General features: G+C 43.7%; 2 protein-coding genes across 4 annotated transcripts; one reads left to right on the plus strand and one right to left on the minus strand.

Moving 5' to 3' along the window:
• Window positions 1–195: 195 nt before the first annotated feature.
• On the minus strand, window positions 196–3,845 carry LOC119559994 (protein transport protein Sec23A). Of its 2 annotated transcripts, XM_037873261.1 has the most exons (7): window positions 3,704–3,845; window positions 3,279–3,577; window positions 1,972–3,221; window positions 1,756–1,909; window positions 1,101–1,649; window positions 902–922; window positions 196–457 (listed from the first exon to the last, which is right to left on the minus strand). In XM_037873261.1, the coding sequence occupies exons 2-7, from the start codon at window positions 3,555–3,557 to the stop codon at window positions 368–370; spliced, it is 2,343 nt and encodes a 780-aa protein (XP_037729189.1). In that variant the 5' UTR covers window positions 3,558–3,577; window positions 3,704–3,845; the 3' UTR covers window positions 196–367. The 2 variants fall into 2 exon arrangements, with proteins under 2 accessions (XP_037729189.1, XP_037729190.1); XM_037873262.1 differs by lacking the exons at window positions 902–922; window positions 3,704–3,845 and having other exon boundaries at window positions 3,279–3,661.
• A 542-nt stretch (window positions 3,846–4,387) lies between these two features.
• Window positions 4,388–16,987, plus strand: LOC119560768 (metastasis-associated protein MTA3). 2 transcript variants are annotated; one of them, XM_037874391.1, is made up of 13 exons: window positions 4,388–4,602; window positions 5,773–5,934; window positions 10,785–10,892; window positions 11,321–11,649; window positions 11,793–12,113; window positions 12,172–12,360; window positions 12,573–12,842; window positions 12,906–13,162; window positions 13,641–13,891; window positions 13,959–14,312; window positions 14,728–14,855; window positions 14,919–15,034; window positions 15,560–16,987. In XM_037874391.1, exons 1-13 carry the CDS (start codon window positions 4,575–4,577, stop codon window positions 15,693–15,695), a joined length of 2,649 nt encoding a protein of 882 aa, XP_037730319.1. In that variant the 5' UTR covers window positions 4,388–4,574; the 3' UTR covers window positions 15,696–16,987. The 2 variants fall into 2 exon arrangements, with proteins under 2 accessions (XP_037730319.1, XP_037730320.1); XM_037874392.1 differs by lacking the exon at window positions 10,785–10,892.
• Window positions 16,988–17,191: the final 204 nt, after the last annotated feature.

Consider the following 17,191-nt stretch of genomic DNA (forward strand, 5'->3'; position numbering starts at 1 on the left):
TGATTGAAAATCTTCAAAGGTTTCAGGAACGCTCCGGATTAACTTGTATTAGTAGTTGTTATAAAGAAAGATACGCTATTTCCTTTTTGTTAATACCTTGTTTTGTCGAAAGCAAACTCATTCCGGTCAACGAAAATTCTAATCTTGTGTTTAGCTGCTTCCTAATAAAAGCCAAGCGGATCGACACATAAATCGTTGAACATAATTTGAATAGTTTATTGTGTTTTCAGACGATCAATTGGAATAAGTGTTTGTATATCTGTAATTGCATTGCCTAGGCCAAAAGTTCTTGGAGTTCGTGCAACTCCACCTTCGTTAACTTCGCCAGCCGGGTATGAAAGCGCTTGAAACCAGACCCTGAATTGGTTTATGTGGTGGTGGACACGGCCAGCTTCTTAAGATGCTCCATGAACAGCTGCAGGGAGACGTCATCCGTGAGGACTGGAGCACCGCCATCCTGTTGAGATAATACCCAGAGAATTAGTCATACGATGGGTGGGGGTGGGACCGTGGCAAAGGGGAGGAGGGAAATGAACGAGAGGCACAAACACCAAGAAAAGTCCAACACCAAAAGCAACTTACAAAATGGGTAAAATATAGAATAAGCTAAATTATACAAATGCTTAAATGTACACAGAAAATAGGCAAAGAACCAAAATCTTTGGACAATTTCGAAGAATAGGATGTTGAAAATGTTAAATTTTAGCTATGATTTATTTCTAACTGAAATCTAGTTTTAAAAATTTAAAACAGTCCTCCAACTTTAAAATTTGTTAAGAAATATAGCTTTCTGAGCCGAATATAACGCTGTCCAAAGATTTTATTTCCCCCCTTCAATTTCTTGTGCAGTAAATCAACCTATCCCAGCTTAAGTGATGAATGTTGAACAAAAGTTTACTACCGTGACTTGACCAATAGGCGCCTGCGCATGACAGAGGAGCGGTTACGGATACGGGTACGGATTACACAATGAAAGAAACAAAACCAACATAAAACGAGATTGAGATATCGATCAGGATTTAGTTTTCGATGTCGCAAATGAGCGCGCTGCAAAGATCAATCAAATGTGGCCAGCCGGTGCCGATGGCTACGAAACTCACCTGTCCGTAGGCGTACATGTTGTTGTGCGTCTGCGAAGGATTGACCTTGGAGAGCAGGAAGCGTGCCTGGGATCCACCGTGCTCCGTGTCGATGTAGCGGGGCATGGGAAAGCGTGTCTGCAGGATCTCTTGGGCATCGTCCACCGGCGCTTGAAGAAGCTGCTTGAAGTTTTCGTACTCGGGCATGTCCTGGTACTTGAGGGCTCGCCACTGGGCGATCGTCTCGCCGTGATAGATCAGGATCTGGAAGAACGTGTCCATCAGCAGGATGCGATCCGCCTGGATCGAAGCCGTATCGAGGAGGACCGGCTCTGGTGGGCCATTGAACGAGTAGCTGTAGAGGATCGGCTGGATCATGATCAGCGATTGGGTGAGGTCCTCGCGCATCAGCATGTGTCGGTAGAATGTGGTCTCGTCGGGCGAGTTGTTGAAGACCTGCAGGAACTGCGAGCGGCGCAGGTGGTACATGAATTGCGGGAAAAGGCTGAAGTTCTGCGACAGCCGGAAGCTGTTGGGATCGTCCTTTGAGTACTCTCCGAACTTTTGGCACTGCAAATGGGAGACAAGATTATACAAATTTTTATTGATATTAAATTTAAAACAAATTTCCTAAAGGTGATTACCTAATTTCAGCATAAGTTCTATATGCACTTACCAGGCGAATCAACTGACGATCGACCCAGCGCAGAATGTCTGGTCCTTCGTCCGTCTCCGCGCGGTAGACGACCATACGGGCCATCAGCACGGCGGCAGCCTCCTGATCAAAGCCTGCGCTGATGTGGTGCACGTTCGAGGTGGCATCTGCCCAGCTGAATTTTAGGAAGACATATTTAGTTAATATTCGGCTCTGGGCAAAACACCCCGCACTCACTTTCTAGCCAGTGTGGTGACTCGGATTCGCCGCTGTCCGCTTGGGTGCTGGTACTGTGTAATGAACTGTATGCAGCCACGACCGCCCTGCGGAATGGGGGCTGCATGCTGGTTGACTACCTCAAAGAAGTAGGCCACCGTGGAGCTGGGATTCAGCGTGCACAGCTTCCACTGCACCGTATTGCCCATGCCGATCTCCACATCCGACACCGACGGGCTCTTCACATTCAGCGACACACACGAGCCGATCCCACCGGAGATCTTCAGCTCGCGCGAGCACTTCACCTCCAGCGTGGCATTGAAGGCCATTTTCAAATCGTTGCGACCATCACGTGCGAAAACGCGTTGGAATGTTTGCTTGAAGAGCGATGAGTTGAACGAATCTCCCATGACCATGTGGCCGCCAGTGGAGTTGCACAGCTGCTTCATCTCCAGCAGACCGGTTTGATCCAGGGCACAAGAGTATATGTCGACACTATGCCCATTGGTGGCCGCCCTCAGGGCCAAGGCATCATAGTGCTTGATGGCCTTCTTCATGAACCGCACGTTGTCCTTGTGGATGTCATGATGCGAACGGATCGGGTGCTTCAGCTCGTCGTCGACCACCTGGCCGGGGCCCTGGGAGCAAGGGCCACCCACGAATGTCATGATGCGACCCCCCGTATTCGGGTAGGTGCACTCCAGCAGACCCACCGCAATCGATAGAGCGGCGCCCGTGGAGCGCAGGTAGCGCTTGCCCTGCGGCACCGGCCAAGGATCGCGCTGTAGCTCACTGAGCAGATCGCCCAGAGCCGCGTCGCACTGACCGATCGGCTGCAGGAAGCGATGAGCGGGCGGCACAGGGGCCGCAGCTCCAGCCGGCTGTCCAGGCAGCTGCTGCTGTTGCTGCGGTCCCGGAGCCGCCCCGCGCCCGATTCCGAGCATGTCCTGGACCTGCTTGGCGGTCAGATCCTTGGTGCCGCGGAACACGTAGCTCTTGGAGCAGCCCTCGGCGCCCAGCTCGTGCACCTGTATCATTTTGCCGAAGGTAATCAGACCCACGAGAGCGTTAGATGGCAGCAGACTCAGCGACATTTGCAGCGAGTCCTTCAGGGCGTCCAGCTCCTCCTCATCCATGCAGGTGTCCACCAGGAAAATGAAGACGGGCGGCATGGTGGGCGCCCGGGTAATGGTGTACTCGATGGTACTGAATCCCGGAATCAGCTCCGCCGGCTGATGTTGCTCCGAAATGGCCGCATATTGAGGGGGGAACTGCAAGACGCGGTGTTATACATTGAAACGTAGAGTCTAAAGATCACCATTACTCACCGGGTTGCGCTGGAAACAGAAGTTGCAGACCCACAACTTGGCCCGGTAGTCCACCTGGCACAGGGGATTCAGGATGGCCCTGCAGTTGCTACGGGTGCAGAGAACCGGCTCGTATTGAATGGGCGGCAGGTCGGGGCGCTCCTTCAGCGGCTGGTAAAGACAGGCGAGGGGCACGACCAGTCGGCTGGCTTCGATGCGACTCGAGGGCCACACATTCCACGTCAGACGCACCCCGTCGCGGTCCTCGTTTTGCTGGATGAACTCCTCGTAGGTGGTCATCGCCGCAACACTTAAATATACTATTTAAAAGGAGATAAACCAAAGTTAGTCCTCCGCCAATTGGAAAAATCGGTCGACCTGGCCACGTCACGGATTTGACAGCTAGTCGTGACACCCTTCGTGCTGGCGACGGCCAAAATACTCACGCGAAACTAAACAAATTCGCGAAAGGATCCCCTAATGAAACAAAAAGGCACACACTTTAAGACAATTTATATAAACGTACAAAATTGTAGAAACCAAGACCGAAAGTGTTAAAGTATTTATTGCAAACGTTGCAGGTCAGTGAAGATAGTTTTCAAGCGATACTATCGCACAAGGCGCGTGAGTTTATATTTAAAAAATATATAAGTAAAAGGTTTAAGACAAAGCATATTAAATTATGCACTTAACATAGTGACATATTAGTTATATCGGATAATATTTAAATCTTTAAAATAAAATATTTGATTTATTTAATGTTTAAAATAATGCAAAATTTTAACTAAGCCAGAATACAATAAAAATCGAGAAGTTCGATTTGTCCACTTGTTTAAATTTTTTTTTGTTAAAATGGTTTAAACATAAATTTAAAATTTAAAAAAAAAAGTATGATGATTTAAAAATATTCGATTGTTTAAATTAAATGCCCGAAAATGTTTACATATATGTAAGTTTTTGAGACTATATTCATTCCTCGGCTCCCTATCAACCATAAATATATATTTTTTTAATTATAGTTAAATTAAAAAAACCCTCATCGATATATCGATTGGCCAACTATCGTTTCGCGGAATGCATCCCTGGTGCAGCTGTTTACTCGGCGCTGTGTGTGTGTGCGTGTATTTTTTAGAGTTGAGTTGTTTCTAAGATGGCGACGAAAAAAACGCGTCTTCTTATGTGAAAAATGCAATCATAACAACTCGAGTTTTCAGCTAATAAATGTGCGCTAATTTGAAACAGGACCATTGAAAAACAGTGCTAAGCGTGTGCCGAGTGTTTTACATGTGAAAGTTTTGGTGCGGAAGCGTAGTGAAAATGGCCACAAATATGTATCGAGTCGGAGGTGAGAAAAATTTTCCCGTACTCGCTTTTCTATCATCTTTCGTTATCGGCGCCGCCGTCTCGCAGTGTGCGTGTGTGTGAGCCCTGCGTGTGCGTATGCGTGTGTTGTGTCTGAGGAGGCTCTCCAACAATAATGAAAGTGCATTTTAATTGCCGAAAACCCTTGAGTGGGAGTCCCTTACGCACGTGTGTGTGTGTGTGTGTGTTATCAATCTCTTGAAAATTCTGCCGGAAGGGAGAGACATTTTCTATTTTTTAAAACATCCGAGGGGGAGGGGGCTCCACTTTTGTATCGCAGCTGCAGCAAGTGTTTTCGACGTGTTCCAACCGATAAGCATTAGCTTTTGCCCTGCCTGCATATGTGTGCGTGTGTTCTGGGGCTGAGAAGCGGAACTGCATTTGCATTTGTCGAATTGTGAGATCTCCACAGTGGTTTGTTTGGCTGTGTGCAAGAGTGTATCTCGTTTTTGAGTGAGCCCACCCGCTTTGTTGTGTTTTCTTATGCTAATGAGCTTTTGGGCATCTTTTCCCCTCCCCCATACCCTCCTCATCAACGTTTCTTACGCACTTTTGGTCAGCCCTCTCGCTCGCACTCAGGCGATGACGTTATTGTGTTGTCTTCACCTGCTTTTCATGTGTGCGAATGAGTGTGTGTGTGTGTGTGTGTGTGAGTGGTCTTTCGAAATGCAAATGAACTCGGATACGCCAGCGTTCAATTAACAGAATCAAAATAAATAATAATGGCATATACTTGGCGAATTATCTGCTTTATGGCCGAGAACTTTTTGTCTCCATCAGCGCTTTTTGTTTGCCGTTTTTAATGGCCACGCACACAGACACACACCTTTGGCAATGCTTTCTCGCTGCCTCCACACTTTCTTTTTCATCTCTATCTATCTATCTATGTATCTTTCTGCATCCCAAAATGTAACAGAAATGCACACGATATGTACATACGTTTTTTTTATGTTTTTGTAATGGTCAACGACAGGTTCCGCTGCAGTTGTTGTAGTTATATGGATGGATAGCCCCATTTGTATTTAATTGAGCTTTTGCTGGTGTTAGTGGCCGCAATTAAGCGGATCAAGTGTGTGTGTGTGTGCGTTTACCTGTGACGTATGAATGGAGTTCCCCCCTCTGCGCCACCCACCTTAAATTCTCCATTTTTCAGACTATGTTTACGTTGAGACAACGCCGAACAGTCCCTACTTGATACGACGCATCGAGGAGCTGAACAAAAACCAAACCGGCAATGTGGAGGCGAAGGTCATGTGCTTCTACCGCCGCCGGGATCTGCCCAATCCGCTCGTGCAATTGGCCGACAAGCACCAACGTGAGTATAGCCAAAGCCCCTACGAAACCGCCTTAATATCTTGCGTTACCCTTAAGTGTGTATATTTATTTTGTCAACAAAGTGAGGTTATGTTGCCAAGAGTCGTTGTCGTTGTCGTTGTCGTGGCCTTCAAACAAGTTAAAAGTTAAAACCTGACGAGCAGATCTGCTAAGCACATTTCCACCACAAAACACCAAAAAACCCAGGGGGGGCTCTGTGTGCAATGTGTCAGGGCATGTGAAAAACCAAGCCACCCACCGAACAACCCACCGAGTCACCCAACCACCCCACATCCCTAGTCAAACATCCAGAGCAACAAGAACCGCAATGACAACAACTGTAAAGGCGGAGCGAAACGGATTTCGTCCAGCATCCGTCGCATCTACATAAACAGGCAGTGGAGCCTCCCCAACTCAGACCACATAAACTGGCAGTGGAACCTCCGCAACTCGAAACATAAGAACCTAGTGATTTTTTACGATTTTGCTGGGTTATGATTTTATAGCCCCATTTGGTTAGCCATAAATCTATTAAATTAAAATATCGGTTTAAAAATGGTAACCAATAATACATTTCTTTTAAGAACAAACATTAATCATTTTACAAAACAGCAAAACAAGTGATAAAATATAGTTTCTTTAAAAAAAAGTTTTGAGCTTAGGCAGGTCTAAAATATTTAGTTATTCTGTATACATATGTATCTGTTGTTCATGAGAAAGGCTTTATAAGCATTTCCTAAGTAAATTCTGATAGTTATCCAGGAAATAATGACATTTTTTCAGTTTTTAATAAATTTTGACGATTACAAAGTTTTTAAAGTTCTCAACACTACAGAACACAGTAATCTTATGGCAATGATTGACATTGATCCATAACGTTGCCCGTATACAATCCACCTTTAACTATTTATTACGGTGTACCCCATTGAAATGAAACCTGCTGTGTTTGCGCTAATGATGTTCGCCTGTAATGAGCTGGGCTGCACTGTACCCATGATGTGGTTGTTGCTGTTTTCGGTTGCTGCTAGGCGGCGCCGGCGTCAATGTGAATGTGATACTCTTGGTTCGGCTGTAGGTAGACTTGCTGTCTACCTCTGAAAAGCTGCCACACACCCAAGCCCACTGACACTGTGCTGTTCGGTGTGCACGAAAATATTCAAGTCAGAAGTTGGGATCTGGAGGGGATTGGAGTGGAGTGTGGAGCTATGGCAATGTGGCACACGCAGAGAGGCGCGCTTTGCATTCGTGTATACATACCCACAGCGCCTTCGTCCACTCCCACTTTGCTGCCCCAAAAAAAAACAAAAAGCATGCCCAATTGGGTTGAATTTTTGGCTTTGGCCACCCACTCGAATTCGATACGTGACCCCGACGAAAATGCGTTTTCCGTGGAGCTGACCTCCCACTCCTGCCTGTCGCCCAACCCCTGCCCTCCCCACAACCCCCGACATGCGCCAACAATGCCCATTAACGCAACCCCTTTCAACCTTAACATCATCGGACCGCTGTCATCTTGTTTTATTTATTTTATTTTATTTTTTCCGCTCCACGAGCCAGTTTTTATATGCGTGCGTCGCCTTTTCGCAGGCCACTTGCTAATCAGGCATTAAAAATTAGCGCAAAAAGTCTAAATTTGGAGAGCAAGTGTGCCGCAATTCCAACCCCGAAACTCGAACTACAGTGCAACTGTCGCTGGAAAGTATCTTCACGTACACCAAAGCGCAGATACTCTTCACAAATTGTGAGATGAAATAATAACCGTATGAACACCTGTAAATTAAAATTTATTTTTAAAGAGGAACAAATTAATTTTTAGCAATAGTTTAAAAAGATATTTTATTTTATTTATTTAAAAATGAAAAAATACCAATAGTTAAAAAAAAAATATTGAGCTTAGGCAGGTTTCAAAAATGTAATTATTCCGTATACATATGTATCTGTTGTTCATAAGTAAATTCTGATAGTTTACCAGGAAAATAATTGCACTTTTCAGTTTTTTTAAAATACCAAAAAAATTATCAACTATATTGTTAGCTTTGAAACGAAAAACGAAGACCTTATGTTTGCCCAATAATCTTCGCTTTAAATAACCGTTTCCGGTGCTAATCGCAATGTCAATAGCAGGCCTTGAACTTTTTTGGGGAGCGAGCAGGGTATACAAAAACAGAAATGCTCGAAAGTCAAACAAATCCCACAGTGGCCCACCCACCCACTTGTGTGTCCTATCTATGGCCACCAAATAACACCCCACGCCCAGGCCTCCACCCCCATGGCATCGTCCCCTTTCGGGTGGTCTCACTTCGTCTTCCGAGCAAACACAAAATACAAATACACAAAAACACCTACGCTGCCTCGGCTCCTTTCTGTGACTCCGGCAATGCACCCACGCCCCTTGGTCCTCCGGGGAGGTGGGGTCGTCCTGCCCAGCCCCCTTATCTTCCGCCCCTTGCGAAATGCGAAGCGTACATTTTTTAATCAGCCCAGCGAACTTCCAGGCAACTCATGAAGGCAGCAGTTGGATTTTGCAACCCACGAATTCCAGGAAAGCGTAAATGCATATATAGATAACGTGCAGTTTCAAGTAGATTCGCAATGCAAACTAATTTGTAATTCCAAGAATAAAATATTGAAAATATTAAACAATATTAATAGTTAAAGTATAAAATATGGTAAATAGGCGAACGATGTGACCATTTTGAATGGGAAACTTATTAGTATGCTCTATAAATCGGTAAGCATTTGCGTGTGCTTACTTCTGATTTATTAAATGCACTGATAAGCGTCTGCGCGCTTGTAAAAGAATTCTCAAAAGACTTTTATTTGAATGAATTGAAGTGATTCAAAGCGCTTAACATTCATCATTCCATAAAACCGGATTTGACTGCATATGAATTTATTTATTATTCAGGACAGTTCGAAGCATACGAAATAGGTGGATAGTTTGTATTAATTTCAATGAAAAAATATAATTAAATATAAAAGATCACTGCGTTGTTATTAGTTTCGATGATATTCCGATCAAAAGCACTCTTACATGTGAACAACCTTCAAAATGTATTAAATATATTGGTCCTAAGGGGTTTTAATATGCAATTGGTAGATTCGTGCTCGGCAAAGAAATCATGTTCCTTTTCCAGTAGCATCGCTTGAACTATCGTTAACCTTTTTTAAATCCTCGATTAACTTTTATAAGCTTTCAAAATGTTGTCGTAAACTATATTTAAATTCAGTCATATTCCTTAAAATAGTTTTTATATGATCGTGTTCGAGTGAAAGGACATTTTAGAAAAAATTTCCGTTATTTGAAACATTTTAAAATTTTGTTTTTAAAAACTTCCCACCTGCAAAAATTGTTGAAGATTTTTTTGCCGTGTAAACTTAGTTCGATTACATATTTCAAGAGCTATCTAAATGCCCAAATCGTAAACATATCACAAATATTTTAAAAGGTTTGAGTAACTAAGTGAAAAAGGCGTTGCAGTGTCACATCCCGCCGCTAGGTGTCGTCCGAGTCATTAGTGTGTTCTGCGCCAATATAATTTGCCAGAAAATGTATTTTGAAATTTTTTAACAAAGTAACAAGTATCTGCTAGACGAGGCTCTAGAACATAGGGTTCGTTATTTTTTGTATCAGAGATACAAATCCAAAATTATTATACTTTTTCGAAAAACAATATTTTACAGACACACTATTATTAATTATATAGACAGTTGTCAACACTTTAATTAAAACAAGGAAGAACGCTATAGTCGAGTACCTCGACTATCAGATACCCGTTACTCAGCTAAAGGGACCAAAGGAAAATGGAGATATGCAAGCAGCAAATGCGCCACCTACCGGCGGTAGACAGATTTAAGCGTTGTGGGCGTTAGAGTGGGCGTGGGAAAGTTTTTTTTTAATCAATCGATAGGTATTGACGAGACCAATACATTTCAGTTAAAATTTTTTATCTAGCATAAAAATTGTGGGCGCCACAGTTTTGGGCGGTTTGTGGGCGTTAGAGTGGGCGTGGCATATTCGCGTAACAAACTTGCGCTGCGCTCAAGCCTACGGAATCTAAATCTGAAATCCCGTTTCTCTATCTTTGATATTTTCCGAGATATCCGCGTTCATATATACGATTTTTTGAAGTTTGTGGGCGGTTTGTGGGCGTTAAAAAGGGCGTGGCAAACTTTTTTTAGGTCAATCGCTAGGTATTGATTAGAAGAATACATTTCAGTTAAAATTTTTATTCTAGCATCAAAACTGTAGGATCCACAGTTTTGGGCGGTTTGTGGGCGTTAGAGTGGGCGTGGCACTCTTCTGAAACAAACTTGCGCTGCGCAGGAATCTCAGGAATCTGCATGCCTAATCCTAGTATTGTAGCTCTTATAGTTTCCGAGATCTCAGCGTTCATACGGACAGACGGACAGACGGACATGGCTAGATCGACTCGGCTAGTGATCCTGATCAAGAATATATATACTTTATGGGGTCGGAAACGCTTCCTTCTGCCTGTTACATACTTTCCGACGAATCTAGTATACCCTTTTACTCTACGAGTAACGGGTATAATTACTTTCTTAGTCCCGTTTTATAGCAAACTTCGACAAAGTCTCAGAAGCTTTTTAGCTTTGATTAAAAATCATCAATAGTGACTGCGGCTGCAGTATTTCTGTATCTTTAAGTACTTTTTTCCAACGATAACGACTCTTAGCAAATTGCTTTTGCACCTGACCCCTCTTTCAGCTGCCTTTACCTAAAAGTATTATTTAAAATGACCTATTTTGCTTGTAACCATGAACATTGTAAATAAACGTATTTCCCCAAACGCACCAAATCATAACACCAACCATAACGCATCGCATCAGTGGCCACCGCCGAGGACTCACCGTTGGCGACCAAGCTGAAGAAGACCTGGCTCCGCACACCCGTTGGCGAGGAGCAGGCGGCGCAGGCTGTGCTCGACCCCTCAATAGGTACCACCTCCAGCTGATTATTCAAATACTATATGCCACTTCCGTAGCCCCGTAGCCCAAACTCCATGGGAGCTGAGAATCTATTTACCCATATCCATCCCACCCGAACTCCCCTTTATCCTCATCTTTATGTGTTATATTTTAAGTAGAACGCTCGCCTAGTAATTTCAGTAGTGTAGATTAACTATTTTAGCTGGTTGTTGTTATCTATAGCCCTATTCTGGTTTTTGGCAATTGATTTGAAATTTTAATAAGATTATTATTTATCAAAGAACATTATAAACAAACATAAAAAAGAATATTAATAAAGTTAAATAAATTAAAAATTTATTAAAGGTTAAATGAATCAAATAAAACCAGAGTAGATTGGCCGTTTTAAAAGTATTACCCGTATCCACACTCTTAACGTTTTGCCCTCGTCCTTTTAGCTGCCCTGGATGAGGAGAGAACCAGTCCGACGCAAGCGTCCGGCGGAGCAGGCTCAGCGACGGGCAATGCCGGCAGCAACAGCAGTGGCAGCAGCAACAACAACAGCGGCAGCGCGGCCAGTGGAGGAGGAGCAGGTGGCACCGGAGGAGCAGGAGGCGATGCGGAGAAGGGCGAGGCGTTGACCAGCAAGCAGCGCTACCAGATCAAGCACCGCGAGCTGTTTCTGTCCCGCCAAGTCGAGTCGATACCCGCCACACAGATCCGAGGCAAGTGCTCTGTGACGCTGCTCAACGAGACGGAGTCCCTGCAGAGCTATCTCAATAAAGACGTGAGTTTGTAGTAGCCTCAAAAAGGTCACTGGCAGGGGTGTGCGGATTGCTGCTTCGTTCACATCCAAACCATTTTGCACCCCATAGTTCTAAACCATATTGTAGTATGATTGTAATTGGGTGTCTATCTATCCGTACACAGGACACGTTCTTTTACTGTCTGGTGTTTGATCCGAATCAGAAGACGCTGCTCGCCGACAAGGGCGAGATCCGGGTCGGCAGTCGCTACCAGTGTGATATACCCGCCAAGCTCAAGGACACCGCCACCGACGAGCGCAAACTGGAGGAACTGGAGTCGCTGGTGTGGACACCGGAGCACAGCCTGACCGACCGCAAGATCGACCAGTTCCTCGTCGTCTCGCGCTCCATCGGCACGTTCGCCCGCGCCCTCGATTGCAGCAGTTCGGTGAAGCAGCCCTCCCTACACATGTCCGCAGCGGCAGCCAGCAGAGATATCACCCTGGTGAGTGGCCATCAAAAGTCCGTGGTGGAGACGGATCCTAATTTTGGCTACCTTTCAGTTTCACGCAATGAACATTCTGCACAAGCACGAGTACTCGATTGAGGAGTCCATGTCATCGCTAGTTCCTTCTACTGGGCCGGTGCTCTGCCGCGATGAAATCGAGGACTGGAGCGCATCGGAGGCGAATCTCTTCGAAGAGGCGCTGGAGAAATATGGCAAAGACTTTAATGACATTCGACAAGATTTCGTAAGTGGTCAGACCGATTTAATTGCGTAGTCAGCACTTGCTTTTTGTGTAAATTGAATATATAAGCACAACGCAATTTTTAATTTGATGCATAAGTGTTATCTAAGTATTATTCATTACCTATTTTGTTTAACGTGGTTCTACCTATAATACAAAAAATGAGAATAGCTTAGTACTCGAGCCATGTATTGAAGTTAATATTGTCTTCACAGCTGCCTTGGAAAACGCTGAAACAAATCATCGAGTACTACTACATGTGGAAGACCACCGATCGCTACGTGCAGCAGAAGCGCGTGAAGGCCGTTGAGGCGGAGCTGAAGCTCAAGCAGGTCTACATACCGCAATATAACAACAATGGAAAGGGCAACGGATCAGCCGTAAAGGCGAGCGGAGGAATCTATAATGGAACCACAAACGGGAGCACCGATCTGTCCAATAATGGCAAACCCTGCGAGTCGTGCGGTACAACAAAATCATCACAGGTACTGCACCGGGATCAAATACTATGTTTGATGTTGTTTTTATAATTCCCAATCCCTCCACAGTGGAACTCGGTCAACAGTGGGCACAGTACGTGTCGTCTGTGCCAGAGCTGCTGGGAGTACTGGCGTAGGTACGGCAGTATGAAGTCGGCGACCAAGGGAGATGGCGGCGATAGCGAGGCCAAGAAGAAGGCATCAGCAGCTGCGTCGACGCCGACCGCCACGTCAGCGGGAACAGGATCAGCCACAACGCCAACGGCTGTGGTCGATCTCAATGACGACGACAAAATCAGTGATCTAACCAATCGTCAGTTGCACAGGTAGGTGCATTCTGAAAGAAAATAGATCTGAAGTTAAGAAAATCAATGGGAAAGTTTCCTGAACTTGTTAATTACCCTCAAATAAGTTTTTATTTTAGGGGCTTTTAATATATATTTTATTACGTGTTTTAAAATTGTCGTTTAGAAGAATTAGTTGGGGTTCATTTTTCATTGAAAAAAAATATTTTTGTCAGGAGAAAAGTTGAATCACTTATGAATCACTTGTAGGAGAAATATTTGCTCAATTTTAGAGAGGATAGGTTTAATTTTTAACAATCTACAATTATATACCTGTTTTATAAATCATATGTTTATGACAATGTAACATTCCTTATTAATATTTTTACCATTAAATAGAAGAAATTGTCTGATTTCAGTACAATTTCGAATTCAAACAAGCAAAATCTGCACTTTTTATTTGCTCTTGCACGGCTTTTGATTGTGTACCAAGTCTTTATTATATTTTCCTCTTCTACAGATGTTCTATTGTCAATTGTGGCAAGGAGTTCAAGCTCAAGACCCACCTGGCCCGCCACTATGCGCAAGCGCACGGCATCGCTATCAGCTCTGGATCGCCGCGACCCATTATGAAGACGCGCACTGCCTTCTACTTGCACACAAATCCCATGACCCGGGTGGCGCGCGCCATTTGTCGCAGCATCGTCAAGCCGAAGAAGGCGGCGCGACAGAGTGCGTACGCCATCAACGCTCTGCTGGTGAAACAAGAATGTAAGTCTGATGAGGTCAAGCACTTGCAATGAGCTAAATCTAACCCATGTTGGTTTTCTTCTTATAGTTACAAACCGTATTAGTGGAAAGTCGCAGGCGGAAATCAAGAAGTTGCTTTTGCTGAAGCCCAAGGACCGGGGTAGTGTCACCAAGATTGCCAACCGCCTAGGCGCGCCGGGCAGCGGACCACATGAATGGCTCATACTAACGCCCAAGGACAAAATGCCGCTGCCGGCGGTCGTCTCGTTTCCCAAGCCCCCGAAAGCGGCCGACGGCAGCTTGGTCTACGACCGAGTGCCCAATAAGTCCCCCGACGTTGTGGCCGTGCCGGCTGAAAAGGAGCTCACAATAATTCCAACGCAAGCAACGTCGACGATACGAAAGCGAGCACACGAGGAGCAGCAGCTAAATGGCACTGAAGGTGGGTGTTGCTTCACATATGGGTATTTCCAGGGTGACGCAGACGAACACAGCGTTTTGGTATCTTAAAAACTCAAAGTAGAAGTTATGAGTTGTCACACATTATCACTGATGAAGTAGTCCTAAATTTATTTAAACTACATCTGCAGAGGGCATTTATAATAATTACAATACAACAAAACGATGAGGTCGACCGTAAGTGACACACAAAATAGTTCGTTAATGTAACGTTTTCCAACAATTTGGGGTAATGTCCTTATCTTAAACTAAGCCGTTGGGACAAATGCAACACTTGAATCGAATTATACATTTAAAAAAAACAAATAAAACTAAATAGAGCTATAATTTTTGGAAGTCTATAATACCGCATTTTTTACTAGTAGAGTGTGTGACTAATTAAGGCCTTCTCATTGCAGTTACTATAGTTCCCAGCGGACCTCCTGCCAAGCGGCCGAATAAGGATCCCATGCCCTCGCATTGCCCCAGTCCCGAACAGTTTGCGGCTATGATGGCGGCATCTGGACAACCCCTCTCCAGGCATCATGTGAGTACTACCTTGAGTTTATCTGGATTATTTTGTACTGATTTTTACATATTCGCCATTCAGCTCAATGGTAAACAGAAGATTGCGCAGATGGCCCGCGGTGGCAACGGACGCAAGCAGGTCATCAGTTGGATGGATGCTCCGGACGATGTTTACTTTAGGGCTAACGATACACACAAGTGAGTAATAAGAAGTTGATTAATTATGTCAATTCCGGTTATTCAGATAAAAGGAACCGTTTCCGACCGTACAAAGAATATATATTCTTGATATCTATGCATATCCGTCTGTCTATCCGTCCGCATGAACGCTGAGATCTCGAAAACTAAAAAAAGCTAGAAAGTTGGAATTAGGCATTGTTTTAGCCTAGTGACACACACTCTAAAGTCTGTCTAGCGCCCACATTTTTGAAAAATTTGTTTTAGAAAAAATTGAATTCGATTTTATTGAGAAATACCCATAAACATTCCAATAAACATATTAATCGTAATATTATTTAAAAAGTTATGAATACTAACTTTATAATGAAAATGGCCTTACATGGCCATATGCTCTGAAATTTTATGTTAAGACTGGTCAACAGAGAAACATTTTTTCTTCTTCTAAAGTTACCTGATTAACTGGTATCTGATAGTCTAAACACTCGACAACTCTCAGTCCCAATTAAATTAGGTCACATTTTTAAACTTGTGTTTTCTTTACAGAAAAACGCGAAAAATACTCTCCGCCGTAGACCTGCGTCGCGCCGCGCGCAAACCATGGCGCACACTGCCCATCAAGCCTGCGGCGCCCGAGCCGAGTAGCAGGCCCATTGAATCACAAATCGTTATACTGGACTGACCGTCGCCGGCAAACACATTACCAGCATCAGCATCAGCATCAGCACCATCTGCAGCCGTAGCAGCATCGGCAACCAAGTTGTTATCGTCTTCAGCAAACAGATTCGAGCAGCAACATCCTCCATTTCCATACACCATGGATGCACTGCTCAACTAGTGAGCGTTCTCTGGTTTGACGGGCTTGCCATGTACATACCCCCGCAGCGTAAAGGCACACAGACACACCGTGTGGACAGGCATTCGACTTAGGATCAGTGTAGTTACAGCATCACTGTATGACAACAGCAACCGATAGCAACCACAAACCACTTTATTAGCGCTTAAATAGATGTCTTTTTAAAAACAAATAGTAAGATAATAAGTGTTAAGGTCTGTAGCAACAGTAACAGAACGCGAAACAACAAAATATTTATAAATATTTTATATATTTTTTAAATTTAAAATCTCAACACACCGAATGCAAACACACATCTGCCTGCACTTTCGCCAAGGAAGTGTGGGCTTAATGCATGAAACTCAAAAGTTCGTTAATTCGTTTAGTACACAACGCATTTGCAATGGTTTTTTTAATATATGTGCATGTGAGTTCTTGAGATGTTCTGTCGTACTTTCAAACCGCGCTTCAAAGTTCCACGTTTAATTTCCTAAGCCTAAACCTAGCTAAGAACCAGATACGTAATTATGAAATTAAAGAGCCTCCAAAAGTTTTAAATAGTTTTCTGTCCAGACTTGAATTGTGTATGCATATAAAAACCGAAAGATATATTTGTAATTGTTTGAATGCTTTACATTGATGAGTGAAAAAATTTAATATTGTTAAAAAATGTGACGTGCAAAATTAAGTAATTAAAGCCCCATAATTTATGCTGTAACTAATAACGGAAAACTTCAAAAACAAAATGTACAGTAAAAATCTAAAACGTAAAAATTCGAATAAAATGTATTTTCATAATTTATGTAAACAAGAGAAAGTTCGGTCATTTAGAGAGCTATCACACACACGCCTACACCCAACCGACACCCACATATAGCATATTATTTACGCATATAAATTAGTACGAATCTAAGCCGCATATACATTTAAAAATGTATGAATTACAAGATGACAGCGTCGCAGATAGCAAAGAATGCCTAGACCCTAGTGGTAGAGCAGCAGGGCAAGCTGAAACCAGCAGAACATAAACAGAAAACCAATAAAATTAAATGATTATGAAGAAGTTTCGATTGTAAGCCAACATACTTTTAACTTTACGACCTAAGCAATTTTGTAAAATAAAAACACTTCAAATTAAACGGTTAGTTAAGTCGAAATAAGAGAACGGATCGAAGCTGCAACTATTGTCAAATTCAGGCCCATGACCACAGCAAGCCGCGCGAGTGTTTGACCAGCCGTCTACTATTGATTTTGTCTTACTTTCCCACAACCAACATAACTCTAAAGTCTAAACCCAAAGTCGGCGACTTCTAGCAGCGAATTCAGCAATAACAAACAGAGAG

The sequence above is a fragment of the Drosophila subpulchrella genome, unplaced genomic scaffold (assembly GCF_014743375.2).
Source record: "Drosophila subpulchrella strain 33 F10 #4 breed RU33 unplaced genomic scaffold, RU_Dsub_v1.1 Primary Assembly Seq354, whole genome shotgun sequence".
Classification (NCBI taxonomy): Eukaryota; Metazoa; Arthropoda; class Insecta; order Diptera; family Drosophilidae; genus Drosophila; species Drosophila subpulchrella.